This window comes from Hemicordylus capensis, chromosome 2 (genome assembly GCF_027244095.1).
Source record: "Hemicordylus capensis ecotype Gifberg chromosome 2, rHemCap1.1.pri, whole genome shotgun sequence".
NCBI lineage: Eukaryota > Metazoa > Chordata > Lepidosauria > Squamata > Cordylidae > Hemicordylus > Hemicordylus capensis.
The window spans coordinates 107,478,213-107,496,795 of record NC_069658.1 but is presented as its reverse complement, the minus strand read 5'-3'; the positions used below and the strand labels follow the sequence as shown (position 1 = coordinate 107,496,795).

The following is an 18,583-nucleotide window of genomic DNA, read 5'->3' as shown; positions in this document are numbered from 1 at the left end:
CCTTTTCTCTCTCTCGTTTTTAATACAGCTTTAAAGTCCTCTCCCTCTAAGAAACGATGCAATTCTATTGCAGCTCTAAAAGCTACGTCACAAGAATTTGTATCTATCCTTAGTCAAGAGTGGAAAGATGAAAAGCATGACTTGCTTACAGAGGGACAGAGTTATTCTAGTCTTGATGAAGAAGGTAATGCTTCAAGAGTGGCTCTGCTGTTCTAAATCCAAGACACAGCTGTCTCCAAAGCTTGGATCTGTAATTCTCCTCCTAAATTACTACAGTCTGGTGGGTTTTTAAAGAGAGGAACAACTTGATGTTATGCTTGGGGAGCAGTAGTAAGGGATTCTAGGCTGAGTAGGCAAATACAGGAATTGTTCACATTAAATGGTTCCCTCTGAGTGACTGTCTTGGAAATCATGGAGCATATTTATTTTTCTTATCCCAGTTATATTTTCCAATTAATAATTAGGACTGGTCCATGGCAAGTTATTGAACCACAGACACTGTACTCTGGAATGGGAGCTCAGCACTTTTGTTACTGCTTTTGATTGCAGCCCACTTGGCATTGTGATCTGTTCTTTTCCACTTATTGGTGGCCAATAAACTTGGTCTTATGATTGGTTTTCCCCTCTTCACCATCTTCCTATCCGGAGCAAGCAGACAAACATCAAGAGTCTTGCTTGCTATTCCTTACTTGCCCAGAGTCCCTTGCCTCATTTCTGGCTCTTAGGACCTACTTCAGATTTTCTGTGATGTAGCCCATGCTTTTCTTTTGAGTCCTTACTTGCAAAACAACCTTGCCTTAGAAATAAACTATGACTTTGGATAGCGGCCCACACACTGTGCAGCAAGCCACTGATCAAAGGAAGAGGCACGCTTTCTGCTTCTGAGCCACTCTCCAGCCCACAGAGCATGGTGGCTCCATGGATACTAAGGTGTTTATCGTTGTACTTCCGATGCTACTTCCATCACAGAAGTAGCATCAAAAGAGCGATGACACATTCCTTAGTAGCCATAGAGCACCCCTGCTGTTGGAAGCAGTGCCAGCAGGCTACAGAGTGGCTCAGAATAGTGAATCTGCCTCTCCCTTTTGATCAGAAGCTCATTGCACAGTATGGGAGCCAGGATATTTGGGGAGAAAGGAATGGGGTGGGTTGATTGAAAGGGCAGGATTGGTCAGTAGAGCCTAAATGAGGAAAAGGATCTATACAGCAGATCAGATCCTTGCTTTTTGAACTGTAGGGTAGGTGTGTGTGTGTGTGTGTGTGTGTGTGTGTGTGTGTGTGTGTGTGTGTTAATGCCAGGGTTCCCAACCTTGGGTCCCCAGATCTTGTTGGAATGTAATTGCCATCATTCCCAGCCACAATGGCCAAAGGCCAATGCGGGAGTTGATCTGGAGACCCAAGGTTGGGAATGCTTGGTTCAATGTAATGTGGCTTTTTGAAAGTGTGTGTGTGTGTGTGTGTGTTATACGTATAACCTGATTGTGCATGGGACTTCCAGCTGTTGAAGGGAGTGATCAGGTCCACACACACCTTTTCACCTTCAGTAGTGCTGTATCAGCCCTCATAGACCATTCAGGTGCTTTCAGTGAAAGCTGTGGTGAACCCTTATGGGAAGAGTTGTGGTTAAATAAATAAAAGTACCCTAATTATAAAAGGAACCTGGAGAACACGGAATCCTATTATTAAACACAACTCAAAGATAAGTCCTGTTATTCTTAACATATTTCTTATTAAAAGTATAAATCTGTCTTATACCTGTCAAGATACCGATTCTGTGGAATATTTTGTAGATTAGCATGTAGTATAATCAGTTACGGGTACATTACTTTGAACATCAACCCTTGGGGAGGGGTTTCCCCACTGGTATTCACTGTGTGTGTTTACTGAAAGTTAATTAATAATCACGTAACCTTTTCCATGAATGTGGATCAATTTCTTGTGATTAATTGAACCCATTTCTCCCCTCTTTCCTATACAGTATTAGCCTCAAGACATCGGCCAGACTTAGTGCCAAGCACCCCATCCCTGTTTGAAGCAGCTTCTTTAGCAACCACAATTTCTTCTTCTTCCCTCTATGTAGATGACAGTTATCAACATGATGGAAGTAGACTTTATTCTAGCAGGTAATACAAATATATTTAATTTGTGTATATGCCAAAGATGGGTAGGCACACTCCTTCTCCAAGCTGTTCTTGTTTATAATTAATCCTGGGGGAAATTGATTTGTTAGACAAAGTTTCAATTGCAGTGGCGCCTGGAATTCTCTCAGCCTGCAGCTGAGAGAGCGTGTGTAACAATGTGAGTAACACACACATTGTACATAGGTCCCTTCTTCTAGTTGCCCATTGGACTTACCAGAAGTTTTGGGGACATCAAAGAGCGGTTGATCTTGTCTTGAAGGCCACAGGAGCCATGGACCACTGCTATGTGTGCATAGTGGTACATTGCATAACTGTCCCATTCAACTTACACTGTGGGCTGTTTTTGTTGTCCTCTGCAGTGGGTGGGAGGACAGGACTGGATTTATTTGTATAATGGTTGTGAGTAGAGTTCCTAGTTTTAAGTTCTGTCCCTGACTGCTCTGCAATGTTGTATCCCTGAACTGCAATGGGCTCTTACCTAATGTAGTTGCATTTGTAGAGCAAGAAAGAAATTGAGGACAAAGGGTGACAATGTCATCTAAGTGTTGTTTGTATATTGTGCTTGGTAAGGAGACATATAGTGTACATCAGTTCTGTTTTCTGTTCTGAAATGTGCCTTGGAAGGTGTAATAGCCTCAGTACTTTTCTCCTGAAATAATTGGTTTTTCAAGCCATTCTTTATCTGTTTAAAGCAGAGCAGAATAATTGAAATGTGTGAAGTTCTCCTGAGATAACTTAGAAGCCAGTAGTAAGCACTGTGAAGGTGCTGAGTATCTCTGTTCCAAGATAAGCAGACTTAAGTGGTAGCCTCCAGCGGTTTACATTAAAACTTGTACTCATAAAAGCAATACAGCTTACTGGAAAGCTGCCTTTAAAAGACATCATGATGAAGTATTTTTTAAATGAAACAAAGTAGACTCAACATGTCATATAAATCAGCAAAACATGCAGTGACATGCTCAGATTGGGCCAGTTTGAACACTACCAGTTCAGTGCATGAGAGAGGAACATGAGTGCACATGTCTCCATCCCCCCGCCCCCTGCAAAGTGTGTTGTTTAATCACATAGAGGCAGAATCTGGTTAGGGGTGGTTTGGATGAACTACCTCCTCCACACACAAATACACACTGCATGATTAGGCAACAGCCCACTACCTAAAGACATGTGCGCCCACACTTCTCCTTTGTGGACATTTAGTTCAGAGTATCTAAATGTCTTTTGTCCCATGAGAGATGCACTGAATACATATTTTCTACTACTGCTACTAGTACTATGAGCAAGTGTGCCTTCTAAGGCATGCGCATGTCACATGCTCACACATTTTTTGATGTATGCTCAGTTAATTTTAGATCCTGCTCAGCTTGAATCTTCAAAGTCCCACTCTGAGTGCACATGCGCACGCACTGCCGCCAAGAACAAAACGCATTCCACACACAGATTAAAAAAAATTAGAGAACACTATGAGTTGTTTGTACAGCTGGGCCCCGTTATTCATGGGGACTCCATTCTCGCCTCTAGGCGCAAATATGGAAATCACAAATAATGAAACGTGGAGTCAATGGGAATTTGGGGTGGGGATGGGGTGGGGTTAAGTTCCTAATTTTTAAAAGGGCCAAAAAAGCAAGGGGAGAAGAAAAGGACAATGCCTTATTCTCCAGGTCTCCAGCAATTCCTGTCAAAACCATGAAAACAGTCGAATATTTTCCAAATCGATATATGGATTGTGTGTGTGTGTGTGTGTGTGTGTGTGTGTGTGTGTGTGTGTAAGGGGGGGGAGAGGGAGAGAGAACGAGCCACAAAATGGCGCTCTGCTGAAAATGGTGGCTGGAAATGACATTGAAGGTCATTTCCGGCCACTCAAACTGTGGACAGGTGAATTTTGCCTATTTCTCTTACCTGTAGATAATGAAACTGGATCTCTAAAGTCCAATTGTGGGTATGCGAAACCCCGGATACGGAGCCCGTGGATGAGGGCCACCTCTATACCACTTTTCAACCAAAGTTCTAAAAGAAGTTTACATAGAAAGATCAGACAAATAAGATTGTTCCTTGCCTCAAAGGACTCGCAATCTAAAAATCATAGGCCTGTCTCCAACCTTCCATGGCTGGGCAAGGTAATTGAGAGGGTAATGGCCTCCCAGGTCCAGGCAGTTTTCAAGGAAACATTATCTAGACCGATTTCAACCTGGTTTTCAGGTGGGTTATGGGGTGGAGACTGCCTTTGTAATCCTGATTGATGATCTCCAGTTGGGAATTGACACGAGGAGTGAATCCTGTTGGTCCTTTTGGATATCTAGGTGGCTGTAGATGCTATCGACCATAGTATCCCTCTCGGCCATCTGAGAGGGTTGGGAGTGGGAGGCACTGCTTTGCAGTGGTTCCACTCCTACCTCTCAGACAGAATCCAGATGATGTCCCTTGGAGACGGTTGTTCTTCCAAACTTGAACTTTTATATGGCATCCCAAGGGCTTCATACTGTCTCCAGTGCTCTTTAACATCTACATGAAACCACTGGGAGAGATCAGAGAGATTTGGTGCAGGGTGTTATCAGTATGCTGATGTCACCCAAATCTGTTTTTCCATGTCAACATCATTGGGAGAAGGCATAACCTCCCTAAATGCCTGCCTAGGGGCAGTTATGGGCTGCGTGAGACATAACAAACTGAGACTGAATCCAAATAAGACGGAGATACTTATTGTGTCAAGTCACAACTCAGGAAACACTTTTGGTCTGCCAGTTCTGGATAGGCGCGCTCTCACACACACACACACACACACACACACACACACACACACACACACACACACACACACACACACCAGAAGGAATAGGTATGCAGTCTGGGAGTGCTTTTGGACCAAACCTCTCCCTGATGGTTGAGGCAGCGGCCAGAGGTGCTTTCTATCAGCTTCAGCTGACACCAGCTACGTCTGTTTCTTGAGATAAACTACCTCACAACAGTAGTACATATGCTGGTAACCTCCATACTTGACTACTGCAATGCGCTCTATATGGGGCTGCCTTTCTACATAGTCTGGAAACTGCAGTTGGTACAGCATGCGGCAATCTCAAAAATACAATATTACTCCTAAATTAAAAGAACTACACCGGCTACCAATAAATTTCTCAGCAAAATACAAAGTGCTGGTCATAACTTATAAAGCCCTAAACTGATTAGGCCCAGGGTATTTCAGAGAACGTCTTCTTCACTATGAGCCCCATCATCCATTGAGATCATCTAGATTTGTATGCAGTTGCCACTAGTTTGTCTGGTGGCTACACAGGAACAAGCCTTCTTTGTTGCCACCCCAAAATTCTAGAATGTGCTCTAGAATGAAATAAGAGCCCCACCCATCTCTGACAACTCTTAAAAATTTGAATTCAGATTGTAGTTTATTTTGGCACTCTGGCTAGATTAAACCAAGATTACTTGATTCAGAGGCAATATTAAGGCTTGTTCCTAAGCAGAATTGAAAGTATAATTCTTCTGACTGCATACACATGGGTGTGTGTGTGGGTGTGTGTGTGTGTGTGTGTGAGAGAGAGAGAGAGAGAGAGAGAGAGAGAGAGCCTTTAGTAAAGGATGGAATAAAAAAGCAGAAACTTGTTTAAATAGTTGGAGTAATGGTTGTGATAGTATTTCAACATGCCTGCAAACTTCTTCGGTTCCTAGAATCTCTACAATTTTTATTTCACCCACTGTGCAGCATGCATAAGGGTTTTGTGCTCTCTGCATCATTCATAACAGTGTTGAGACAGAGAACATAACAGTAACTTGGGGTCTGGTTTGCATGATATTTTTTTCTTATTGTCCAGGAATTTATATACTTGCCCTGCTTTAGTAAAGGTTCTAAGACTCTTCCAACCCCAACCCCTTACCATTTATGTGGTGTTTAGAAAAACCAAATACAAGTTGGGCTGGTTTACAAAATCATTGTGCATGAATCTTGCCGCAGTGTGTGCTCATGTAAGAATTGCTGCATAATGGAAGAATAAATGTATGAATCATTCTAGTTCTGTTACTATGTTTGAGGAATTGTAATGGGAGGAGGTTTGATTATCAAAGATTATGTTAAATTTTAATTGCAGCTACTAAGAACTATCCCTATATAAAAGGCAGATGTTTTTTCTGTTAGTTTATATAACACCATAAATGTATGTTGTACCTTGCAGACTTTGACGCATGTGATCCTGAATGAGTACTAAAAAGACAGCTAAGCCAAACCATCTTGGTATTCCTTGTTGGTGCCATTTTCTTAATTGTGCACATTATAACCAAATGTCTTTCAGATCATTGGGACATATACAATTCCAGCTTTCTAGTGGTACAAGTGCCATTAAAATACACAAGGTTGGAAGCAGATTTAACAATGCAACATGCTTACTCTTATCTACTCAAAGGTCTCAAGATACAGCACTTTCCCCCCCTAAAAAGTACAACTCAATAGTAAATTAAAATTGCTGATGATGGGTTACTGGTATTGTTTGCGACTTCACAGTAAATGAAAGGCTTTTGCAAGCTTTCAGATGTTTAAAATGTGTTGACTCTTACTGTTGACTGGTAGCAAATGATTGATGAAGCTACTAGGAATTAATTTAGGGGTTCTGAACTGTTTATATCCAGTTTTTCAATCCATGTTATTTTTATACTCTAATGACTTATACTGTGCAGGTTTATCAGTTTGTGTTAGGGGCAGAGGATGAGCTGCTTGCTGTAAATCTTACTGAGGCTCTATGTTGAGCATACCACTCTACATAGCTGTCACAGCCATTCTCTTGTTTACACAGTCAGGCAGGTGTCATTGACTGGTTTGTTTTATCCAGACATTAAGTCCTTCCCAAGGACCTGGGATGGCTGAATTTTATCATCAATTCAGTTGGTTATTATAGGTATCGTTGCAGAATATAGGCTGTTCCCAGTAAAGCTGCTTTTTGTAACTGGCTGATGGTGGTTTCTGTAGCCCCTATGGTGTTGAGGTGCTCTTCAGGGTCTTTTGGAACTGCACCCAGGGCGCCAATTACCACTGGGATTATTTTGGTCTTTTTCTGCCACAGCCTTGCAATTTCAATTTGTAGATCTTTGTATTTTGTGATTTTTTTTCTATTTCATTTTCTTCTATTCTGCTATCCCCTGATATTGCTATGTCTATTATTTTAACTATTATTTATTATTTTTTCTTTCTTGTCGACTACAGTTATATCTGGTGTATTGTGTGGCAGATGTTTGTCTGTTTGTAGTCGGAAGTCCCATAATATTTTTACATCTTCATTTTCTACCACTTTTTCAATTTTATGGTCCCACCAATCTTTGGCTACAGGTAGCTTGTATTTTTTGCAGATGTTCCAGTGTATCATCCCTGCTGCCTTGTCATGCCTTTGCTTGTAGTCTGTCTGTGCTTTCTTTTTACAACAGCTGATTAGGTGGTCCACGGTTTCATCTGCTTCTTTACAAAGGCAGCACTTGCTGTTTGTGGTTGACTTTTCTACTTTTGCTCTTATTGCATTTGTTCTTAGTGCCTGTTCTTGTGCAGCCAGTATTAAACCCTCTGTTTCTTTCTTCAAGTTGCCATTCTCAAGCCATTGCCAGGTCTTGGTGATATTTGATTTTCCACTTATATTGTGCAAATATTGACCATGCAGTGGCTTATTTTTCCATTTTTCTGCTCAGTTCTTGACTTGTTCTTTCTTGTAGGCCTGCTTTGTTTCATTGGTGTTGAATAGTTTCTCGTTCTTGACCATTTGAAGTGCATCTTCTTCACTGTCCTTGATATATTCTTCAAGGCTTCTTTTCTCCTCCTCTACTGTTTGATGGACTTGCAGCATTCCTCTTCCACCTGAGCTGCGAGGGAGGTAGAGCCTATCGACATCACTGCGGGGGTACAGAGCATGATTGATGGTCATGATTTTCCTGGTCTTACGATCTAGCGTCTCTAGCTCTGCCTGGGTCCAGTCTATTATTCCTGCAGTGTATCTGATAACAGGTATAGCCCAGGTATTTATGGCTTGTATGGTGTTTCCGCCATTGAGTTTGGACTTGAGGATTTTTCTAACTCTCCTGATGTATTCACTTCCCATTTTTCTTTTAACTTCAGTGTGTGCGATGTTATCAGCCTGGAGAATGCCCAAGTATTTGTAATGTTCATTCTCTTCCAGGTTCTTGATCTTGCTTCCATTGGGCAGTTCTATTCCTTCTGTTTTTCTTATTTTCCCTCTGTTCATTATTAATGCAGCACACTTGTCTAGTCCAAACTCCATTGCTATATCGCTACTGAATATACGGACAGTGTTTAGCAGTGATTCGATTTCTGACTGGGACTTTCCATACAACTTCAGATCGTCCATGTACAGCAGGTGGTTGATTTGACTTGATGTTTTAGATGTTTGGTATCCGAGGCCTGTTTTGTTTAGTATTTGTGAAAGTGGGGCCATGGCGATTACAAACAACAGAGGGGATAGTGAGTCCCCTTGGAAAATGCCTCTTCTAATGCTAACCTGTCCAAGTGTCTCGCCATTGATTGTTAACTGTGTACTCCACATGCTCATTGCTTTTTTAATAAATATCTGAATGTTTTTGCTGACACCAGTTGTTTCTAAACATTTTAGTATCCATGTGTGAAGCAATGAATCGAAGGCTTTCTTGTAGTCAATCCATGCAACACTTAGATTTGTTTTTCTTCTCTTGCAATTTTCTAAAATCATTTTGTCAATCAGCAGCTGGTCTTTGTGCCTCTGGTGTTCAGGCAATTTCCTTTCTGTTCAACTGGAAGCTGTTTGTTAATTCATAAGTTTTGTATCACTTCATCTGCTATTTTTCCAGTTAATAATTTGAATTGCCCCTGCTAACTGGGCAAAGAGGCACCTTTTACCGTGGTGATTCTCTTTATTTAGCAGGGGGAGAGTAAATGGCCCTATCCACCCCCAGCACAGTACTTCCAGTGACTGTTGCTGGTGTGTGTCTTATGTTTCTTTTTAGAATGTGAGCCCTTTGGGGACAGGGAGCCATCTTATTTGTTGTTTTTCTTTGTAAACCGCCCTCGGCCATTTTTGGAAGGGCGGTATAGAAATCGAATAATAATAATAATAATAATAATAATAATAATAATAATAATAATTATTATTATTATTATTATTATTATTATTATTAGCAGGCAGGTTATCGGTCTATTATTACTTGGAACTGCACCTTTTGCTGGGTCTCTCATGATGAGATGAGTTTTCCCAGTTGTTAGCCATTGTTCAATGTCACCTCCTTGCAAAATGTGATTGAATTGTTTTGACAGTTGTTTATGAAGGCTTGTTAGGTGTTTAAGCCAAAAGCCATGCAGTTCATTGTCGCCTGGAACAGTCCAATTTTTAATTTTCCTTGCCCTTTCCCTTATTAATTCTGGTGTTATTATTAGATCTTGCATTTGTTGGTTACATTTTTTTGATCTCTCTCATCCAGCCTGCTTTTTAAATTATAATCTATTGGATTGTCCCATAATTTCCCCCAGAATTGCACTGTTTCTTCTTTATTTGGTGTTACTACGTTTCTTGCAGTTTCTCCTTCTATGCTTTGGTAGAAACGTCTCTGATTCGACTGGAATTGGAGATTCTGCCTGTGTTGTGTAATTCTGGCTTCGTATCTGCTAATCTTCTTTGACACTGCTGTTATTTGCTGCTTTATTATTTCCAGGACATCTCTAATTTTTCTTGAATCTAGATGGTATTTTTGGATCAGATACTGTTTGCTGTTTTCATACTTCAGCTTCTTCTCTTTCATATCTTTCAATTTACTAGCATCTGATCTAAGCCTGGAGATTTTATTTTCTAATCTAATCTTCCATTTAGGTGATGTACTGCTTTCTTTTTTTACAGGTCCACTGATCTTATGTCCGAGCTCTTGTGGTGGTGTTGTTGCTGCACTGTACATTAGTTGGTTTGTTTCTTGCAAATTCTTGGTTGTTATTTCTGCAAGTGCAGCATTGACATCTTTTAGTGCCTGAGCAAGTTGTTTTTTGGCAACTGTTTTTAGAGCTGGAAGTCGAACCCCTGGTGGTTGTTTGGTTCATGTGCTCAGTTATTTTTTGCTTTAGTTCTTGTTGCCTTTCTGTTAAACGGCATTTGGGTTTTTGAGGTGAAGGCAAAGGGGAGGTTGCCTGGTTTTGATTTTGAAACAGTTCAGCAACAGTGGCATCCTCGATTTCCAGCACCTCCTCCACCTGCGCCTGAGCAACTTCTTCAGTTGGTGGTAATTCTTCTTCCATATCTTTAGCCTGTGTTGCTCTTTGCAGTTCTTCCAGCTCAACTCCTGTGAATACTTTATTTCTTATTATGAATCTTCTCTGGTCTGCTAGCCTCTGTTCTGTTATTTCTGTATCTGGATGCTTCTCTTTCCAAATTTGGTACATTCTTTTTAAATAACCTCTTCTAGTTGGACTAGACTTGTAATAGCAGATCATTATTTCCTTGTTGCTGTTTTTCGTATATTTTTTTCGGTTAAGCGACGTTTCTTCCAGTAACTTTGCAGTCTCCAGCCCTGGTTGCTCAACTGAAGATCCTGAGTCCTGTTGCCCACTTGCTACCAGATGTCCAGGGACTCCAGCACCTGGAGCAGTCCTTGTTGACCCGGGCGACGACCGATCCGGTATAGATTTATTAAAGTTACATCTCACCATATTGTTGCTGGGAGAGGCACTCTTTGTCTGGCTCCTCTGATGAGACCTGTCCAGTATGGTTGGAACTCTGGCATAGCTCTCACCTTTCTCAGAGCACGCAAGCCACAAACCATGCCAAGGTAGTACCTCACTGGGGGACATTTATTATTATCTTGTTTACACAGTCAGACAGGTGTTATTGACTGGTTTGTTTTATCCAGACATCGAGACCTTCCCAAGGACCTGGGATGGCTCAATTTTATTGTCAACTGTTATAGATATCATTGCAGAATATAGGCTGTTCCCAGTAAAACTGCTTTTTGTAATTGGCTGGTGGTGATTTCTGTGGCCCCTATGGTGTTGAGGTGCTCTTCAGGGTCTTTTGGAACTGCACCCAGGGCGCCAATTACCACTGGGATTATTTTGGTCTTTTTCTGCCACAGCCTTTCAATTTCAGTTTATTATTATTTTACATTTTATATCCCGCTCTTTCTCCAAGGTGTCCAGAGCGGTGCACTCCATACTTGAGTTTCTCCTCACAACAACTCTGTGAAGTAGGTTAGGCTGAGAGAGAAGTGACTGGCCCAGAGTCACCCAGCTAGTATCATGGCTGAATGGGGATTTGAACTCGGGTCTCCCCGGTCCTAGTCTAGCACTCGTCCATATCTAAACATCTTACCTATTGATCAAGACTAATGTTAGGAGTTGAAATGTTGAAAGCAGTTCTGATGTACTTTATAGAACTCACTTTTTTTACTCCTCTCAGGAGAGGGGAGCTGGTCTTGTGGTAGCGAGCATGACTTGTCCCCTTAGCTAAGCAGGGTCTGCCCTGGTTGCATATGAATGGGAGACTAGAATTGTGAGCACTATAAGATATTCCCCTTAGGGGATTGAGCCACTCTGGGAAGAGCAGAAGATTCCAATTTCCCTCCCTGGCTTCTCCAAGATGGGGCTGAGAGAGATTCCTGCCTGCAACCTTGAAGAAGCCGCTGCCAGTCTGTGAAGACAATACTGAGCTAGATAGACCAATGGTCTGTCTCAGTATGTGGCAGCTTCCTCTGTTCCTACTGGAAAATAAAAAAATTCTTTTCAGCATTTATTGATTTGCTTGTGTCCCAAGGTGCCCCACCCAAGGAAGCTTATACAGTAATAAGATTAATTTTAAAAAATCAGTGTCCATAAAACTACAGACTAAGACAATTTGAACAGCGTCTATAAAATACTAAAATGAGCCTAAAGTTCCAAATGCTTTTCAAAGATTTCCTTTCAAGGCTTCCTGTAAGCCTTGAGGGGTTTCTCTTTTAATTGTGTAACTGTATATAATGGTTTATGTATTTTTAAATGTTTTTATGATGTTCTGTGATACATGCTGTACTGCCTTGGATACCAGCAATGGTGGAAAGCTGATATATAATTTTTTAGATCTGTTGCATCAGGTAGGCCTTGCTAGGAAGAAATTCTGTATGAAAGCATCATAACTGAGAAGTTCCAACTCCTATTAGATGTCAACCTAGTTTGTGTGACTCATGGCAAATTTAGCTATTTTGAAATACTGGCTGATCTGTAGAAATAGGAGGAGGGAAAGTCTGGCTAAAATGTACATATAACATAAGGTATTTTTTTCCTGCTAAGGAGGAAATTTAAAAGGTTTAAGTTGTTGGGGTTTTTTGTGTTTGTATTTCTTTTACTGCACACAAAGGATGAAACTACAAAACAAGACTGCATAAAATATGGTCAAAATGCAATTATGTAAATTATGCAGTAGATTTTCCAGGTGTGGTATAAGCTTTGCCAGGTCTGGTCAAGTGGCACAGTAAATATCAATTAAGAAAAATGTTCCTTAACATCAGCATGTTTTGGTATGCCATGGAGCATCCCTTGATCCATGGAAACAGAAGGCAAAAATGCAATGGCTGACATCCTCAATAACCGTGTGCATCAGCAGCCAAAAAACAACCACCACCCACCCATACTGGTAACAGATCACTACTGAAGTGTGGATACTTGGGTGGAGTGGTTTTTGTCAACCCCCCTCCCCTTGGAAGTACTCCACTCAACCCAGAAATGGGTCTCTGGCCGTGCAGGCTGCAGGGACACAACCCCCCCCACCGGGTTGCATAGACTGCAGCTGAGCTTTTTACACTGCATGTGTGCACTATTGACGAGGATGTAACATTGTTGTTGTGCCTATCCGCTGATATTTAAATGTTATGGAACCTTCCAATATTTATACACAATTGTTTTTAAATAGACGGTGAAATGGTATGTGAAAGTTAGTCTCGAATTTAATGGAATTTTATGGGAATTCTTAGAGCACCAAACTCTGTATGGATGATCATGAATTCCTGGCTGTGCTCAGACAACTCAGCTGATGATTTACCCTCTGTTCGTATGAAATGGAATGCACTTATCCATGTTTACTCTCTTTCCCTCCATCCCCAGTCTAGTAGTTACAAAAAAATCTGCATATCACTTTTATCACTCCCACTCCCCTTCTCTTATGTGCCATGTATTTCAGACTGTAATCCTTTGGGCAAGATTTCAGTGTGTTTTCTCTAATTGTAAAGGACCTACTTGGAGGATACAATAACAATAATAATAATAATCATCATCATCTAGGTAAGAGATTCCCAACATGTGGTACTCCAGATGTTGCTGAACTACAACTACCATCATCCCAAGCAACAATAAATTGTAGCTATGATGAGAGTTGTAGTCCAGCAACATCTGGAGTACCACATGTTGGGAACCCCGATCTAGTTTATAGTATGCTTCAGGGAGCAAATGTGAGCATCTGTGATGCTCCATACTGAGGAAAGCAATACTTTCCTTAAGTTGTGCCAGGTTGCACATCACAAAATAAAGCCCTTAGAGTTGCTGATCAGTCAGACCTTTGGCACATTCCTTTTTGGATCCTTAAAACAATGATTAGCTGGATCCTGAACTTGAAGCAGAAGCAAAGACCCATCAATATCAGAAGCACTTGCTAATTACAGTGAGCCCCAGCTGAGCTTCCAGATTAAATAATTTCCTTAAGTTCTGGAGCTCTGTTTTGAAAGCTCTGAGGTTTGTAGTTCTAGAAAGACCATTCTATAGTCCATCACTATTGCCACCCAACATGTTAAAAGCAGATTAGTAGCAGTGCCTGTTTCACATAACTTAAGACATGTAGAAAATGATTTTGAGAAACCATCTAGTAATTATAACTATTAGTGAATTTACAAACTATTTATTTGTTTTTTAAATCATAAAAATGAAACTTAATACTTTGGTGCTCTCCGAAGAAATCCTGTTATGCTGAAAACAATGTTCTCTTTGGAAAAGTTGTCATGACAGATATAATAACTGCCAGTGTCCACACTAATTACTGATAATGCAAACTTGCTTCTGCTATATTAGCTTAGGTTTGGTATACAAAAGAATCTTTAATGTCAATCAACTTCATTTCAAAGCCAGACGATGTATTAAAAAGTCAATTCCACTTATGGTTTTCCCAGTAACAATTGTGGAGCTTAACAAAACAGTACTGTAATTGCAATGCAAATGAGGTATCACTGCCTGACTAGCTTTCTAATGATAAACCAAGTTGCTTTTTCAGTGACTTGGCCCTTTTTGCAAATTTATAAAGTCATACTACTGTTCAGTAAGGTCACCTTAGGTGGTGCAGCGGAGAAATGCTTGACTAACAAGCAGAAGGTTGCCGGTTCGAATTCCCACTGGTACAGTGTTGGGCAGCAGCAATATAGGAAGATGCTGAAAGGCATCATCTCATACTGCGTGGGAGGAGGCAATGGTAAACCTCTCCTGTAATCTACCAAAGAAAACCACAGGGCTCTGTGGGTGGGCGCCAGGAGTCAAAATCAACTTTACAGCACACTTTACCATTCAGTAAGGATATGTTAGACCAAGGCTGAGAGAAACCCCAGTGTATTGTAGCCAAGAATTAGATTCCATTGCCCTCCTGCCTCCCCAGACCTTTTCGGGGCTGGCTCCTACATATTTGATACTCTTGAAATTTTAGAAAAGAAATGACTGCATTGGACTCATCACTGACTGTTTCATCACATTATATTTTTCCTATACAAAGGTAACAGTTTTAAAACAAAACAAACTATACAATATGTGGAAAAACCATGTAATTATTCTGTTTGACCAACCTTTATATACATGTGCTTGAGACAAAATAGGCATGTACACAGAGGCATATCTAGGGAAAACAGCACCTAGGGCGAGCACTGAAATTGCGCCCCCCCCCAATATCTGACACCCATCTTTCAGATAACTTCACCATAGTATCAGCTCAAAAATAAAAGTCAAGCTTGTTAATCTTTTAATTAAATTATGGCACTAACTGAAAATTATAACTGCACCTTACTTGCTTTCACTGATGCAAATTGCTGAGGCAGCACAGATAAAACCTTCTTCAGAAAGCAGGAATCACACCTATCAGCTATTCAGAGAGGTACTGGAGACTGGATGTAGTCCTTACATTCCCTGATCAGCATGTTTATTGCATTCCAAATCCAGCAGTGTGTATTAGCAACCCCCTGCCCGCCCGCCCCAGCTGCTATCTGCCAGCAAGCAGCAACATTCACATTTTTTATATCCCACTCTTCTTCCAAGGAGCCCAGAGCAGTGTACATAAGTTTCTCCTCACAGCAACCCTGTGGAGTAGGTTAGACTGAGAGAGAAGTGACTGGCCCAGAGTCACCCAGCAAGTCTCATGGCTGAATAGGGATTTGAACTCGGGTCTCCCTGGTCCTAGTCCAGCACTCTAACCACTATCAAGGCAGTGTGTGCACACCTGCATTCACAGTGGGGCCTTACAGCCTCAGCGCCTCCTCCAAAACACAAGTCAGCCTACATGCACATACAGCTACAACATGCAATAAAAACAAACAAAAAACCCACTCCATCTTAAGAGTAAGATACACAAAATGAGCAGGCAGGGCTATTGCTGAGGAATCTCAAGGTTAGGGCAAGGAAGAGAGAGAAACTAATATATTAATTCTTAAGGGGTACACTTATGAACAATTCTGGAATGTTAATCAAACTGTTCCCTCCTTTCCCCTTCCAATACATCAGAGCAAACAGCATAGGAAGAGAGATTTTGTTTATCCATGTGCCCATTTTTAAAATTTATATTTACACTTATATCCTTCTCTTCTTCCAAGGAGCTCAGAGTGGTGTACACGGGGTTTTTTTATCCTCACAACAGCCCTGTGAGGTAGGTTAGGCTGAGAGATACATGACTGGCCCAAAGTCACCCAGTGAGATTCATGGTTGAATGAGGATTCAAACTCAGGTCTTCCCGGTCGTAGTCCAACACTCTAACCACTACACTATGCTGGCTCTCAGGAAAAGTCACAAAGAAATCCATCAATTTCACTTGTATTTATCCGCCTCATAGAAGAGGTCTCTGCATATTAAGCTTTTTAAGGTTTCTTTTGGTGACTGCATTGTTTATGCACATTAATACAAGTCTATTTCTACATAGTGTGCATGCCTGGCAGTAAATGAAAAACTTATTGTAAGTTCTAGGAAATGTCTTCAACTTTCAGATGTAAAACAATCTTTTTCACTTACATTTATAATTACAAGCCTTTTTCAATTACACATGATTTACTGCACATTTTAATAGTCAACTCTTTTAAAAGACAAGACTTAAATCACAAAATCAATTTTTAACAAACTAGTGCTGCTGGAAGGGCAAGCCAGCACAGCTAAGTACCTACTCTCCTCCCCACCCCTCCCCTCTAACCCCCTCTAACAACAGAGAAAAGCCCACCCAAGGAAAGGAAGATGGGATTTGAGCGGGATGGGGAGAGGGGTTGCTTGCAGAATGTTGCTTACAGAATAAGGACCACACCTTCGAGTGAAGAGCTGCTTTCACGCAGCAAGCCTGCTCTGAAAAGAGACTGAAGAGCTACCTCCGGCTCTTTAGAGCTTGAGGCCACACCCCCTTTGCATGTGATATATCATGTGATGACATCACATTGAAAGGGGGCGTGGCCTCAAGCTCTGAAGAGCAGAGCGAGCTCTTCAGTCTCACTTCAGGGCAGGCTTGCTGCCTGAAAGCATCTGTTTTCCCTTTCTCTTCCTCTCTGGAGGGAGAGAAAGGGGAATAGAGGCTTTCAGGCAGCAAACGCTCCCTGAAAATAACCGGAAAGTCTGCGCTTGGGGAGGCTGGGGGCAGGGGCGCAGGCTCTCTGCCCAGGACTCAGATCTCTGTCGTCGCGGCTGCGTGAGTGGGGGTGGCAGCGGGTGCCCGGCCAGGGCAGGTTTTAAAAAAAAGCCCTTAAAAAACACGCACACACAACTGTGGTGATTGGGGGTGGGGCGTGGCAGGCACTTGGCGCCCTCCTGCAACTGGCACCTAGGGCACGTGCCCTGCCTGCCCCACCCTGGTTACGCGTCTGCATGTGCACTATTTCTGCATATGATTACAAACACATTAATTTTATTCATGTGGCTGAAAATGAGAGACAGAGGCTGAAAATGCTAAATTGGATACAAAAATATCGATGTTTGTCCAGGGAAATTTGTAAATTTAATGCATATTGGGTTGATATATAGAAATAATCATCATTTATATATAGTTTAGTAAAGGTGCTGATTACCTAGTAGAGCTGTGGCAAATATTTTCCAAGTTCAATAGGATTAAAATTTCAGTGGAGTAGTTTTTCTTCCCTCTGAACACTTTTGTGCATACAGACATTCACCTTTTAAAAAAATGGTGCCATTTGTTTCCCTCTGGGGGCTGCAGCTGCTACTTTCCTTTTCATAGGTTAGGTCCAGACAATCAGAGGTCATGTAATGAACATAATGATGTCACACTATGTAGTTAATCAGATTTGAACATATGAGACTATCACTGAGAGCAAGCAAGGTCAGTGTAAATGAACACTCTCGTTCAAGGAGTGCCAAAAATTATTGAAAAAGAGGGGCATTGCTGAAAATCTTGATGAAAAACTGAATAACTCAGTTTAATTATCAGCCCCTCTTCCCCCTCTGAGCAGCAATAGACTTCTCAGGGTCTCCCAAGAAGATTAAATGACTGTTAAACCAAAGATGTCTCTTGTAATAACAAAATATATTGCAAGGAAAAATCTGGCACTATTGGATTCATCTTTTGGAAATAAATAATTGGATTTTAATAGGCCTGTGCAAATCTTTGGCTTTAAAGCCCTGAAGGCAAATCATTGGCATTCACCCCTAACCCCACAGTGAGGTGGCTGCTGGCAGTACTTACCTCCATGCAATCAATCAATCAATCGTCTTTATTACAATCAAAGACTAGCACAAGTTATAATACAGTAAAACTACGTAAGGCAATTAAACCATATTGGAAATTACTATAAATCAGATTATTATGAAAAATTTAAATTTATTGCTAAAAACTAATATACTATAAACTATTAGATTATGATTTGTATTACATCTCTAGTGGGAGGACTAATGAAATAAAGGGTATAAACATCTAAGAAAAACAAGATTTTAAAAATATATAAAGTATACTATAGAATATAAGCGAGGTAGCTCAAATATGTAATATAGGTAAAATGTAGAATAAAACAGCTAATTATAATAGTAAGGCAACTAACTAAAATAGGTCAAACTAGCAGTAGTTAAAATCTGCTACATAAAATTAAAATACAACTCTAGTGGAATATATAAAATGCAACTATAGTGCACATACAACTATCAATGAATCAAAGACATCTACAAAGGTAAAAACTGTAGAGAGGGATACTATAAGATGTAATATAGGGTAAAAGGGGAAATAAAATGACTGACTAAAATA

The 18,583-nt window shown here is 40.9% G+C and overlaps 1 protein-coding gene and 1 long non-coding RNA gene across 6 annotated transcripts in view; one reads left to right on the top strand and one right to left on the bottom strand.

Moving 5' to 3' along the window:
- Positions 1-16,682, bottom strand: part of LOC128346678 (uncharacterized) — a 69,166-nt gene extending 52,484 nt beyond the window's left edge. Inside the window, exon 1 of the long non-coding RNA XR_008317122.1 lies at positions 16,649-16,682. This is a non-coding gene — a long non-coding RNA (uncharacterized LOC128346678). The remainder of the gene's footprint in view (positions 1-16,648) is intronic.
- Positions 1-18,583, top strand: part of PIP5K1B (phosphatidylinositol-4-phosphate 5-kinase type 1 beta) — a 128,278-nt gene that overhangs the window by 91,394 nt on the left and 18,301 nt on the right. For all 5 annotated transcript variants that reach the window (XM_053300203.1, XM_053300201.1, XM_053300199.1 and 2 more), the window contains 2 exons: positions 29-184; positions 1,979-2,123. In XM_053300203.1, the coding sequence (XP_053156178.1) occupies positions 29-184; positions 1,979-2,123 (301 nt within the window). The remainder of the gene's footprint in view (positions 1-28; positions 185-1,978; positions 2,124-18,583) is intronic.